This window comes from Protomyctophum parallelum (genome assembly GCF_964188405.1).
Source record: "Protomyctophum parallelum genome assembly, chromosome: 4".
NCBI lineage: Eukaryota > Metazoa > Chordata > Actinopteri > Myctophiformes > Myctophidae > Protomyctophum > Protomyctophum parallelum.
Window position 1 is genome coordinate 32,881,730 of NC_139700.1, and position 15,000 is coordinate 32,896,729.

A 15,000-nucleotide genomic window follows, 5' to 3' on the forward strand; every position below is an offset into this window, starting at 1 on the left:
TGATTGACTAATTTGGCTGGGGGCGCCCCCTGTAACGCTCCTAAAGGACCCCTAGGGGGTCCGTGGACCTCACTTTGATTGTGAACCAGTGGTGTGTAGGTGACCCGCCCCCTCTGAGCCGTAAAGAGTTAACGGAGCAGTGGGCTTGCCCATTCTCATGCTTGTTTGAGTGACGCGATCATCTCGCTATCCCTCAACTTTGCCTGTTGCCACGCTCTGAGACACGGAGCCGAGGCTGGACACGCACTGCTGTCTGTCGGCCACTAGCATCAGTGACACGGGAGGTCCCTTCTTTCTTTCGCCCTTTCTTTTTAAATATATAGACCCTATATTTACCCATGCGATCCGATCACGTCCTCCGATATATTTCGTCTTCGCCCGAGGAGTTTTCACGCCAGGTTATGATTTCATAACAATGGTTTTCGGCTCTCCTGAGGACTTCAGATGTTGTCTAGTGTTGTGTTAGTGTAGCCTACATGACGGCGTAATCTCTGGACCTTCTCGGATTCTGCGAGGGTTTTTTATTTTATTCCAACAACACAAAAAGAGTTCCACGGACGTCCACGATATGCCGCGGAGGAAACAAGAGGCGCCTAAGCGCGCAGCAGGTATGTATTTATGAGTAAATAATACGATTGTTTGTATTATGATGATGTTGAGGAGGCTACCGATGTATCTTTTGTAAAGCCCACTTATAACCGCTGCATTTCCGTTTCCAGTTTTTTTCGATGATGAGGTGGTCTGTTCTGCGACGAGACAAAGTGTTGTACAATGATATCACTGTTTTACCAAGAAGTAATATTTAGGAATACCGGTATATGATTCTTCCCCCTTTCGATAAAAAGTCGAGTCGTGCCGCTATTACGATGCTATTACTTACGACGCGTTTGCCGAGCAAAAGCGTGGCGATAGCATTTTAGCGTCGTAATAGCAAACTTTGGTCGGCTACATTATACTTTAGTAACCAGGTTAGTAGTTACATTAGGCTACAAGAGAACTTTCGCTTCCTATTGTTCCCTGCCTGGGCTGCATGTAGGGCTATACAGTAAGTTCACTATAATGTTTCTGCGGATGTTTTTCAGAGTAAAAGCCGTTGGTGATAAACGGTGGTGTTGTGTTCACTATCTGAGCCCCAGGCGTTCTGTTTGTGAACATTTGATCCAAGCGGATAACTTCTTCTTTGGACTCGGGATAGGTTGACGAATTATAGGCCTACTTCTTCCCCCCTTTCCTTCTCTCTCTCTCTCTCTCTCTCTCTCTCTCTCTCTCTCTCTCTCTCTCCCCCCCTCTCTCTCTCTCTCTCCTTGGGATAAGATAAACAGTTTGAGCACAGACAAAGAGGGTTTCGTGGACTGGAAGGAGCCATAATCGACAGTTGCCATGTCTGATTTGACGGTTGATTGATTGGCTGTCATCCGGGGCTTTGATCTATTCCTTCCCGATTTGCATCAGAAAATCACTCCCCCATGTGGCTCCCGAGCCTCTTGACGTCACATTTAAACCACTCTGAAAGCCCTGTGTACTTTCCAGCCCTCCTTCATTCCCACTGACGGTCAAGTGACTCACGATTCACGAAAAAGTGTGTGTGTGTGTGTGTGTGTGTGTGTGTGTGTGTGTGTGTGTGTGTGTGTGTGTGTGTGTGTGTGTGTGTGTGTGTGTGTGAGAGGGGGGGGGGGGGGGGGGGTAGGCTAACTAAAGTAGTTTCACAGTGAGCCATGACACAACATGCGCGTGCGCACACACACACACACACACACACACACACACACACACACACACACACACACACACACACAGAGGAACACAATATAGGTGCATGCACACACTTCCAGGAGGATTGAGAATGTCTCACTCACATGTGCCCATTCTCACTTGTTCACTTTAAAAGTCACACACACGCGCCCACACACACACACACACACACACTGACACACACAACATGCACACACACCGTGCACGGTGGTCATAAAAAGGAGCTGTGTGTGCTATGTAATGGAGGGGAGGAATGGGTTTGCTCTGTCAGACTGGAACGTCACCATCATGACTTTGTTTCATGTTTGATTTAATTGTCTCTGCTCTGACAGGGCCATTCATCAATGGCTTTAATGGTCAATCAGAGACGAGGCAGAGTGAGTGCTCCCATTCTGTTTAGCCATAAGCCGGGGCCTGGGCTTTTATTTCATCAAAATGCCCCGGCCTTCCCTAATGTACACGCTCGCTGGCTCCGAGTGGCCGCGGGGAGCACATAAAGGATGACTGAAAGCTTTCTGATTTCAGATCGGCGATGGAGGAAGTTTTTTTCTTCTTCTTCTTTTTGTTTCTCGTCCTCTAGTGCTTTTCCCATCATGTCTTCATTCTCCCGTCTCCCCCTCCTCCCACCATCACTTTTTAAAGGCCTCCGATTGCACTCGGTCCAACGACGGGAGTTGTGCGTCGAAAGCGGCCGATTCGGCAGCTCGCGGCGCTTTGCTGTACAACGCGGATCGTCACGTTTCCGATGAGCAACTCCCATCGTACGGCAGAGTATAAATTGTACAGTTTTTTGGGGTCTGTTTGACGCAGGATCATAAAGAGGCTCGTAAACGAAGACCGTTCGCTGTTTTGGAAAGCAACTATTCTTTCCTTTCTTTTTCCCCTCTGGCGAACGCGGAATTCTTTTGTCCGTCCGTCCGTTCATTATTTCTTCGTTTTTTTTAAGCACCCTTACACCCGCCCACATCCCCCAACCCCCCCCTGCCCCCCTCCTCTTCCTTCACCAAGCCCCCCACCCACCCCTCTCGTCAGTCAGGCCGTGCAGCTGCAAGTTATAAAGTTGTCAACTGTTCAGTGGCACACAAAGGGTGATGATGAATTGATTGCAGCACGGAGCGGAGCGACGGTGATAGAGAGAGAGAGAGAGAGCAAAGAAAAGGATGACAGATGATGGCCCTTGATTAGGGACTTAGAGGGACGAGTCAGCCCACCGCAACCTTGAGACTTACATAAAAACACGCAGACACACACGCACGCACACACATAATCACACACACACACTCCCACCATTCTCATTCTCTCACTGCCTCCTCATCACACCTTCTCGCTCTTTCCTTCCTAGCTTCCTTCCCTCCTTCCTGCCTTCCATGCGTTCCCCCTCTCTTTTTTCCCTTGTCTCTCCTTTCCTCTGTCTGACATCCTCTCTCTCTCTCTCTCTCTCTCTCTCTCTCTCTCTCTCTCTCTTCCTGTCCATCCACGGTGGAAAACTTGTTTTGCCTGCTTCATTAGCGTTGGTCCAATTAGCCGAGAGGCTGATGGAGTCCTGACAGGCCCAGTGATTGGAGATGACAAGCTCGGGGTGCCCGGCCCAACGAGGTTTGCCACCACTTTGATGTAATCAACTTGATATTACACAGAGCCGCTCGCCTTTGGGTTGTGCTGTAACTCAGTTTTCCGCTGCAGGTGACAAATGAGGCTCAGGTACCTGGGTCAGGTCTGAGTGCTCTTAACAACCGAGGGGAGGGGGAGGGTGGGGGCGCTAAGGTAAACAACCATGCAAACTGGAGCGAGAGACTTTGCAACGCTGTGGAAATAGCTAGAGCCCGACCCATTGGGTGTGATGCAGAGCGTGCTTTTGGACAGACCTAGACCACCTAATTACTGATGTTTAGTCAGAAAGTGCTACATGTTTTAATCAATTCGAAAAACATAGACTTTATAGATTTGACAACATTTTACTTATAAATATTTAAGTAAACAAGTAAATAATGAAATACACAAAGTGAACTTTGATATAACAACTTGAACCCTATTCAGAAATCTTTCAAAAATTGTCGATCTATCAACTTGTGAACTTGTTGATCTGCTATTTTTTTAAATAGGAACAGCAAGTCGAAAGTGGTTAATAAATTATAATAAAAAATAAAAGGTTGGCTACATAATTTCAAACAAAAATATAATAAAAGTGCCCAGGCGGTGGCGTAACCGTCTGGGCACCCGACTGGTAATCCAGTCGCAGTGTGCCGCGGGTTCGACTCCCGAGCCCGACACGGCCTTTACTGCATGTCTTCCCCCATCTCTCTCCCGTTTCCTGTCAGCCTACTGTCTGTCCCTTCAAAAAACCAATAAAAGGCGTAAGCCGCAAAAAATATCTTAAAAAAAAATATATATATAATAAAAGTGAAATAATAGCAGTGCACCTTCCTTTGGCGGCTGTAGATTGGCTTGCCACGCTTCTATAGGGTGTGCCGTGAAGCTGTTGGGAATCAAAGCGTGGTCGAAAGTTAAAAAAATCGCCCTGCACATAACAGGAAGTTACTGTAATGCGCGTTAACAGGCACATAACAGGCTGCTAATATGAGCACACCAACAACAGTAGCCTATATACTGTATGTCTATGGAATGTGCTGCCTGTTAGCATCAAGTAGCCTACACACATCGAGTAGCTGGAGTGCACACATGCGTCTGTTCCTGTCCATGTGATATCTCCCCTGATCCACGGCTGCCTGCATGGTGAAATCTAGCTCCCTGCTCTTACTATGGCCTGTGGTGGGTGGTTCAGTTTGTGCATGAGAGAGTATAAGAGTACATGAGGGAGGGAGAGAGAGGACAGATAGATGGAGAGGGAGGGAGAGAGAGAGAGAGAGTATGTCTGGTTTAGACTCCACAGCAGTCTCTTCTCTTCTTTCTGCAGGGTCAGGATTATGGCTGCCAGGTCAGCTATGCCAGACTGGCAGCCATCACTCATGTGTACGTGCGTGTGTACGTGCTTGTGCGCACGTGTGTGAGTGTGTGCATGTGGGTGTGTGTGTGTGTGTGTGCATGTGCGTGCGCGCGCGTGTGTGTGTTTGTGTAGCTCTGGGTTTTGGCTGTGCCTAGAGGTAGTGTTGAAAGGAATCGTACCCATAGACAGAGCACCTGATAGGGCCATCAAGGCCATCATTCTCTGAACACTGTGGGGGTCCACTGCCTCCCACCTCCCCACCATGCCCACATTTCATCTGCTCTTACCTTACAGTACCCCCCCCCCCATTCCTTGTTTTTTCACCGATATACACCATGTGTAGATACACTGTAAAACATATACACGATGTGTAGATACACTGTAAAATCCATCGATATACACCATGTGTAGATACACTGTAAAATATATACACCATGTGTAGATACACTGTAAAATCCATCGATATACACCATGTGTAGAATGTAGATACACTGTAAAGTGTCACTTTAAACTAGAACATGTGAGCTGTGACCTATGAGAGTCCATTGTGTTTCATTTGGGCGTGTGTGTGTGTGTGTGTGTGTGTGTGTGTGTGTGTGTGTGTGTGTGTGTGTGTGTGTGTGTGTGTGTGTGTGTGTGTGTGCGTGAGCGTGAGCGTGAGCGTGAGTGAGTGAGTGTGTGAGTGTGTGTGTGTGTGTGTGTGTGTGTGTGTGTGTGTGTGTGTGTGTGTGTGTGTGTGTGTGTGTGTGTGTGTGTGTGTGAGAGTGAGTGAGTGAGTGAGCATCTGCCAGCTCAGTACACACACAGTGGAAACATTTACAACGTTAACAGTAACGCTCGTAAAAAAAAATACACAGACACACACACCCTCACACACACACACACACACACACACACACACACACACACAACAAAACAAAACAATGCACATGCATGTTTATAGTACACATTGCAGACAGATGCACATTATATTACTTCTGGCAGTGTCTTGTAAAAGCACTAAGAAAACATATATATTGTGCGTGCGTGCGTATCAGTGGCGTCCCTCTGTCTATATTTGCTTGAGTGTAATTATGGAAGAAATGGTGTGTGTGTTGGGGGGGCCCTTAGTCAGGACATAACTGCTCCATAGCCACTATATGACTGACCGGGCGGGAGCAACAATGGCCGCTCGCCCTCGTCGTTTCGGGGTGTTGTTCGCAGGTGTGTGAGTGCGCGCCGCCAATGTTTTGGCGTCACGCGGCATACCCCTGTGTTGCTAATGAAAGTCCTGCGGTTGGATTCCGACGCGGTTGAGTCACGTCTGTGATCTATGCGTCTGATAAGTGCATACCTAATGAGTCTGTGAGTGCCAGTGTGGTGGAGCAGGGGAGCGCTTGACAGAGCCTTTCCCACAGGTATTGACAGATGCCTTTTTGTTTTTGCCACAGGGCCCTGACTCCATAAATCCTGCCCTGCGTAATGATAACAATGCCACCCTGCCAGCGAGCCAGTGAGAGAGGGAGGGGAGGGGTGGGGAGGGGGAAAAGAGGTTTGGGGGGGGGGGGGGGGGGGGGGGGGGGGGTCTGGTGCGATGAAATGAGTCTCGTCTCCTTTTTAACACACACTTGGCAGATGTCAGGCCGTAAAGGGTTGGGCTTCAGGAGGGAGATGAGAGAGAGAAAGAGAGAGAGTACTCTGTACCGCGGTGACCAAAGTATAGTATCGCGAGGTGTGAACCGTTCATCCTCCTCTCTCTCTCTCTCTCTCTCTCTCTCTCTCTGTGTGTCTGGGCCGGTGGGTGGGTGGGTGCGTTTCACTGGAGGTTTCTGCTGGGCCCTGCTGCTGGCTGTCTGGGCCCGGAGTGTCGGAGGCTTTATAAAAATAGTCCCTCCGCTGTTGTGATAGATGCAGCTGCACTGTTGCGACAATTGGGGCAGGCTGGCTTCCTTCTGCCCCCCCCACTCCTACTCACTCACTCGTCCTCAAACCCCCCCCCCACCGGCCCCTCCCAGAGGTAGAGAGAGAGCCCTGGTGGGATGTGTGCTCTTTTCGGGAAACTGAGCCTCCCCGGTCTTCAGGGGTCCTGAAACCCAATCCAGGAGGAGAATAGCCCAGCCATGCCAGAGAGCCGATTTCCTTTTCAACAGAGTCATTTATCACTGACCCACCCTTCGCTTCTGACACACTGACGTGTGTCATTTATCAAACAGGCTTTACCAGACACACAGGGAGGAGGAGGAGGGGGCGTGGGGAGATGAGAGAGAGAGAGAGAGAGAGAGAGAGAGAGAGAGAGAGAAAATGAAAGAGGAGGAAACTAGACAAGAGTGACCGAGAGAAACAAAGAGAAAGAGAGGAATGGGGATAAAGAGTGAGTGGAGAGAGGGAGGAATGGAGAGTGAGGAAGGGAAGGGAGGAACAGCACACGTGCAAGCGAGTGTGTGCGTGTGTGTGTGTGTGTGTGTGTGCGTGTGTGCTTGTGTGCACGAGCGTGCGTGTGTGTGCATGGAGTTTTTCCAGGGAAGAGTGAGGCTGCATGAAACCCTCCAGGAGAGGCTTTTGGGAGGGGAGATTTTTTGGAGATGACAGCGAGGATTGAGTTACATGAGTTATGTTTTGATGAGTGACAGAATGTTCCTCCATGTCATGCCTCTAGATGTCTGTATGCATGAGAGCAGTCTGCTTTGTGTGAGTGTACGAATTGATGAGCCATGGTGTGCCGTTGCCAGTGATCTGTAAATATGGATATAGGTAGTTTTGTTGGTGCCGGCATAAAGTAAAGCGGCGCACGCTCAACTTGCACGTGTGTGTGCGGCGCCTCCGCGCGCTCGGCCGTGACAGTGACTGAGTGTACGGCGCGCGTGCGCGACCGCCATATGGCGTCTACCAGCGCTTAGCGCTGTGACGCGTGTGTCCGTTACACGTGCACACGCAGCTCCCTGATGAGCAAAGGCTGACAGGTATCAGTCACGCGGCGGGCTGGCCTCTAAATGAACCCAGGCTGGCTCCGCTCTCCCATGGTCCCTAACAGGCTCTCTCCAAGATGGATGCTTCTTTAAAAATCAGATTAATGATGGATACCAGGCTTATGGTGCCATTTATCATGGGAGAATATTATTTAGGCCGGCCGTGTATGGCTGTAACTAGAGAGCCCGGACGAGCAGAAAGCCTTAGACAGACACTCACTGCGTGATGGATGGCTGAGCGCTCTCTCCCTGTGTTACTAGACACCAGCACCACAGCAGTAGGCCATAATCAGATAGCCCAGGGATGTTTATTCCGCAACTACACTACCCAGATTGCCTTGCCTGGAGGGGCTGTTTTATGAAAGGTAGTGTGTCATTATTATTATCATTATATAAATAAATAAATAAATAAAAGTTGGTGGAACCCTTGCATCTGCAGAAAACAAACTTTGTTTCTAGGCTAGGAAGGACACACACACACACACACACACACACACACATGCGCAGTCACACACTGAACACACAGACACAGACACACATACACCCCGGCCTCAATAGAGCGCAATTAGACACTGAAATATCATCCACTGGATTTGTTAGAAGCGAATGTAAAGCCTGGTTCAGACCAAAGATTTGCGAAAAAACGAAAACGTTTTGAGCCTGATTTATATATTCTTGTACAACGGTGTCCCGCGAGTAAAGTAGCCAACATACAAGTTCGTTGTGACCGCAAACTTTTAGATCGGGCAATCTTTGCTGCGCATAAACCACCGTACAACGGAGCCGTACAATGTTAGAACATTGTGGAGTAACAATCGCAGTGGTCTGAATTACCCATAAAGCATTAGCTACAACTTTCCATCAGGGTTTGCCCAGAAGAGAGAGTCCTTGGTTTCTGCCGTCCATCCGTCCACAACAATCATGAATAAAAGAGTACAGTGAGAGAGGTCAAGGCGAGGCCGGCAACGCTGCCAGGCCTGCAGAAACTAGGAGAGAGAGAGAGAAAGAGAGAGAGAGAAAGCTTATTTTGTTTTTGTCCTCCTTCTTGTTCCCGTCTCTCCGACCTCCTCCCTCTCCTCCTCCCACACAGCAGTGTGATTTATGGTGGTCATCCATCTTCAGCCTGCGTCCATCACCTCCTCGTTGCTAGGCGATCATAGCAGCAGCTGTTTGTTGTTTTGAGAGTGGCCAGGCTGCTTGGCCGTCCCAGAGTCCCCCTTGCTCAGGTCCGGTGCTGGTCCGAGGTCCAGGTGAAGCCCTCCTCCTATGGCCCAACATTATTCCAGAGACCCAGTCTCGACGCTGTGTCCTTCTCCCATCCTGCCACTGCCAGCCCCGGCCCATGCAGCACCCCCCTCAGTACCCTGCTACAGTCCCAGTAGAGAGCTAGCTAGGTGACCTATGCCAGAGTCACACAATCGTCAGGAGGCCTCATTAATCTAAGGCAAGGGGAAAGAAAGAGCAGTTAAAATATATGATCCATGGAGTCAGAGGACTGCTGGGTTGGGGGCACTCTGCTGAGGGTGGGGGCTGGGGGGGGAGGTGGAGGGGGCTGCAGAGAGATGTGGGATTGTTCAGGGAAGTGTAAAAGCTCTGTCCAAACGTCTGTGTTTCAGACAAGATAGGCTCGATATGGAGGGCAGCTCTGCGTGGGACGCTGCAGGGTTCCTTTTGCTAGGCAACAAACGTGTGTTGTTGTTATGATGCGGTTCCACACCTGTGTAAGCCTGTGGTAATCAAAGTGGGGCCTGGGGATCCCCAGGCATCCCAAACCGAAACAGTTTAAATACTTATACTTATATATATATATATATATATATATATATATATATTTATATATATATATATATATATATATATATATATATATATATATATATATACTGTGTGGGACGCGGATTTTGCCAGGCAATAATTCCCCACAAACAGTCTTATGTCTTGTGTTGTTGTTATTGATGTGGTTCCTGCACCTGTGTAAGCTGTGGTAGCCTATCTTTTTGTCTTCTCTGTTTGTATCCGCGTTGGTCATCGCACCACCTCCAGTTCCCAAAATCCTGGGATTGGATTTATTTTACGAGTTGGAGGCTGCCTTGCTCCCTTGATCATCACATAGCTGTTTATGTTAGAGTGTGTGAGGGAGACCTTTATGTCTTTCTGGCTGCTTTCGTGTCAGATAAATGAGTGAACGTCAGGTCCTGAAGGTCTGTGTGTTCAGCTGGGCTCTTTGAGGTCCAGTCATAACACAACAATCAACCTAGGGTTGGAGCTGTGCGTCTGCGTCTGCGCACGCAGATGTGTGTGTGTGTGTGTGTGTGTGTGTGTGTGTGTGTGTGTGTGTGTGTGTGTGTGTGTGTGTGTGTGTGTGTGTGTGTGTGTATGTGTGTGTGTGTGTGTGTGTGTGTGTGTGTGTGTGTGTGTGTGTGTGTGTGTGTGTGTGTGTCTGTGTGCTCGTGCGTGCTTGTGCATGTGTCGCTCTCTGTCTCCCCTTCCCTCTCTCAACCTCTCCCTCTCTCTCTTTCCCTCTCTCTATCTCTGTATCCCTCTCTTTCTCGGTCTCTCTCTCTCGGTCTCTCTCTCTCTCTCTTTCTCTCCCTCTCCATCTCTCCCTCTCTTGCTCTCTCTCCCTCCCTCTCCCTCTCTCTCTCTCTGTCTCTGTCCGCCATGTGCTTTTACATGCTTTAGCCCTAAGCCGAGCTCGGGGCCAGAATGATCTCCCTCTGTTTTTCCCATCTCCCATAGCACACATCCTGCACTACAATCAGCGGACACAATCGCATTCACAATGCCATCAGGGGGTAGAGAACACGCGCACAAATAAAAACATGAAAAAAAAGAAAAGCTAACAAAGTCATCCACGTCAGTTTTTTTTAGATACTTAGCCTGGTGCAATAGCCATGGAGGCTGAAAGTCTGAGCAGATATGCCTCTGTGATTTAGCCCCCATGTCATGAAAGGTAAATTTTTACAGAATATATTATTATTAATAATAATAATTACTGTGGATTCCTGTAAGGGAAAGACACTATAGTACTCAGGTGAATTTAATATGCTTACTGTAATGTTATTCTTTCCAGTTATTAGAGGTCAAGCCCAAAGGGCGTAGACCCTTATTGTTTCCGTGTTAATTCCGTCACTTTAGCAGTTTGGCAGTTCTGTGCTATCGTTCTTCACGAAATGCGGCAATATGGTAGACTGCCGTGAGAATCCCTCACGAAGTGAAGCTCACACTCATTCGTCAAAAGACCTCTGGCCTTTAGATCTCCCGACTAAATTGTTATGATTTGCTCAATTGACTTTTCAGCCTTTTGTTTGGCCACGTCAAAGTCTGTCTGTCTGTCCGTATGAGCACGGCATGTGCTCAGCTGATTGGCTGAGCACAGAATCTGAAAATCACACAGAAGTGTGATTTTGTATTACTTGTTGTAAAATTACTTCAGTCATCAATGTTTATATATTGCGTATAGCTTTTCTCTTTTTGGGCTTGACCCCGTCTTATAGCTGCTTGCAGCTATATTTATTATTGCTGAAGTGAAAACCAGGACATTTTTAGAAACACTACCACTGAGTAGGATGTCATCAACATGATATCAGAGATACACATGGCACCCGCATGGCCGTTAACAGGGCTTTCATTTGACCCAGTGTCTTTAGAACGACCGCTGATCACCTGTTGGATATTTAGTCGGGTGTTTTTTTGCAGTGGCCGCACGAAGATAAAAGAGAGCGGAGAGAAAGTTCACGTTTGACTCAAAGTGAATGATCCCGAACTTTGTGTTACTACGACAAATCTCTGCTTGGCATAAAGACGTGCTGAGTATCTTAGTGATCTCTGGATATTTTGACAGAATGGGGGCTGTGTTTTCAAGCTAAATTATTCTAATCTATTTAAGGAGAGTTACTTTTTGCTGCTGGGAAATGAGAGAGAGAGAGAGAGAGAGAGAGAGAGAGAGAGAGAGGAGGGAGAGTGAGTGACTTGAGTGGAAGTCAGTGGTTTGTGGTTTTTTGATTGAGACCGAGGTGACTTCCTGCCCTGTAGTGTTCTAAGGCTGCTTCCTGTCAGAAAGGGCCCCCCGCTGAGGGGCTGTGTTGGTTTAAGGGCGACAGGGTCCAGTTAAAAGTACTGTACACATGTCAGGAATAAGAAACACTCATCATGCTCTGAGACACAGTTTAACCCTCTCCTCTCGCCTCTCTGATCTTTCTCTTGACTGGCCTGACACAAGATGTAAGGGGCCTCTCTCAGACTAAATTTAGTCTGCTCTCTCGAATGGGTTCTCAGACCAAAGGACCACAATGGAAATAAGTCTCATGACTTTGTTGTGTTTATATCCTTGACGTTTCACTGATAAACATGTGTTTTTATTTTATGACGTCTAATGAATCAAATCAAATCAAAGGGAGACCTCAAGGGAAGTGGTTCCCAGTGTGGGGTCATTACGGGCCATGGAGGGTGTTCCAGGGACGACGACAACATGAGGAACATGCAGTTTAATTTCACAATTAGGATTTAGAGTTATAACGATGACTGTTTAGATCACAGGTTTGACCAAATCTTAATAAAAGAAGAACTCACAATACTTCACGTCGCAATGCAATTTTGGAACATAGCTTATACCTGTAGATCAGCTATTTTTTGAAAACTTTGGACATTTAAAGTTATCTATTATTTCCACACCTACAGTATAAAGAGACAGTTGTATAATTATTAATCTAATAACTAAAACGACATTGGACAAGTTATATCAAAAGTCACAGATTGCCCAGGACGACATTGAACGAGTTATTATTGTTATAATGCATCCAGCGTCGCTAGTATTATTTTTACCGGTTCTTGGCGTCGCGGTCGCCTGGCATCGCTTTGCTTCTGCGTTGTGTCATCATTGAATATTATCCCTCCATCCACACTATCTTTAGTGACGATCTTTAGCGTAGTTTATCTCGGAATTGAAGCTCAGATTGAGGTGATCATACAAAAACATAAATGTTTTAGGAGCTCAATAGAAATTCCCTGTGACCTCGCGGTATATACTGTAGCTCTTCTGATGAAAATCCCTGTGACCTCGCGGTATATAGCTCTTCTGATGAAAATCCCTGTGACCTCGCGGTATATAGCTCTTCTGATGAAAATCCCTGTGACCTCGCGGTATATAGCTCTTCTGATGAAAATCCCTGCGACCTCGCGGTATATAGCTCTTCTGATGAAAATCCCTGTGACCTCGCGGTATAGCTCTTCTGATGAAGGAGAAAGTATCTCCCGGCTGACCTGGAAATTTGTGATTGTTACTTCCGGTTCACCAAACCAGCTGGTCGCTCTTCAAAATAAGGGCTTATATGGCTGAATAGCTCTATGGTGGCATGGAAGCGACTAAACTTGACCTTAACCCATTTAGGACTGAAGCCGATTCTAAAAATGCCTTCTAAATCCTGCAGATTTACAGAGTTTTCTGTAAATCTTCAAATATTTATTTAAAAATCACACATGTGTGAACTGAGTGGTGCAATTCCCCCCCCCCCCCCCTCTCTCTCTCTCTCTCTCTCTCTCTCTCTCACTCTCTCTCATTAGAGACACAGCACTACCCCTCTCACTGTTTCTGGCGCCCCCTACTGCTATTATTAAGTCACATACTCGTGCTCACTTATACATACAAACAGGTACACACACACACACACAGGTACATTGCTGCTACTACCCCTCTCACTGTTTCTGGCGCCCCCTACTGCTATTATTAAGTCACATACTGGTGCTCACTTATACATACATACAAACAAACAGGTACACACACAGGTACATACACACACAGGTACACGGACATTGCTGCTTGTAGGAGTGGTTGCACCACTCAAAAAAACACACCTGTGTGAAGTGAACAGCGAGCGCTCTTATCATCATACATCATCATACATCATCTCATTCCGGCCAATCACAATTTGCGTCCTCACCTTTGTCATCAATGCTTGTGTTACGCAATGTTTGTGTTTACATTCATTGTCAATGGCATTTATTGTTTGTGTTGGGACAAAAATTGGGTTAGACTTTAAGCTGGACATAGGAGGGGCTGTCACCCCTCAAAAAATACAAAACATTTATGTTGCTACAGTATATACTATACATTTAATTTTCTTTTAGGGGGCCCTTCGCATATAATCTTTTCAAATGGGCTGCGACACGATATGTATCAATTTGAGGGTCCATGTTTGAAAACCACTGCTCTCTCAGCAACTAAAGTTCATGTTCAAACTCATTAATCCAATGGTAATACTTGCATTAAAATAAACTACCTCTCTTTAGACTTTTCCCCCTTGTTTGATCGTCCTTTTCTTCTCTACAAATTCCTAGCATTAAGGTTTTACTGTTAAACTTGTCATATAAAACGTTGTAATCTTCAAGTGAAGTTGCTGGTGAGATTGGGACCACCCAGATAGAATGTTTTCTCTCTCAGACAACCGTCTCCTATTAACTCAAGGCTCTTGGCAGTTGGCACACTGCAGTCTTCTAGCGGAAAATACAACTCCAGGCGGTGATTACAAGGTTAACATCTACCAATAATTTAAGTGGATGTTCAAATGGAATCAAATAGACCCTAAAAGTTTCATTTGGATCAATTTGTACACATTCCAATTTGGAACACTGAGGACTTTACTGTGTACAAACAAATAACAATTATAACAATCAATCATTTTGCACTTCATGTCTTATTTTCTCAATAACACCTGGTTATTGTAATACCTTTTGTTACAAAGTGGGAGTGACTGATTGGCACAAAGTCAATGAAAATCATGAAAACTCTCACAAATAGCCCAGAAGCCAATCTTTAATTTGTTCCAGGCCAGGACAACAAATACAACAAAAAACGTTTTTTTTAATGGAGAAGCAAAGTCTCAACCGCTCCCCATGGCAGCCTCCACTCCTACTGAGCTGTGCCCCTTTGCAGACACCACCCGTGGATTTCTACTCAACCAACCACAGAACAATAGCAGTCAATGTAATGGGTCCCGGGATCCAGGGGTGGTCTTTTAGATGGGACATTTTATGAGTCCTACTTCAATGACGCTAGAGTACACTCCCCCTTATATACCCATGATTGCATCCTTTCTCAATTTATGCAGGATGCAGGCTATTTGCATCACTGTCAATAGCAATCCACCCACGATGCCTCCCATGTCCTAATCAATCAGCTAGGCACCCCTCAATCAGGTATTCAAGCCCAAATCACCCCCGTCTACACAGCTTCAACAGCTATAGGCCACTCCCCTATCAGCATCTTCCTGTTCAGCTAAAAAAAAAGATATAAAATGATCTACAAGAATCTACAAGTTGCAAGCATATCACACAATTCGATATGGATGTGTACTGCTGAAC

At 46.7% G+C, this 15,000-nt stretch overlaps 1 protein-coding gene across 1 annotated transcript in view; it reads left to right on the forward strand.

Annotated features, from left to right (window-relative positions):
- The first annotated feature begins 239 nt into the window (after positions 1–239).
- LOC310857789 (teashirt homolog 3-like) overlaps positions 240–15,000 on the forward strand; it is a 31,210-nt gene continuing 16,449 nt past the window's right edge. The window contains 1 exon segment of the mRNA XM_083763674.1: positions 240–608. Within this exon segment, the coding sequence (XP_083619800.1) occupies positions 569–608 (40 nt within the window). The 5' untranslated portion in view covers positions 240–568.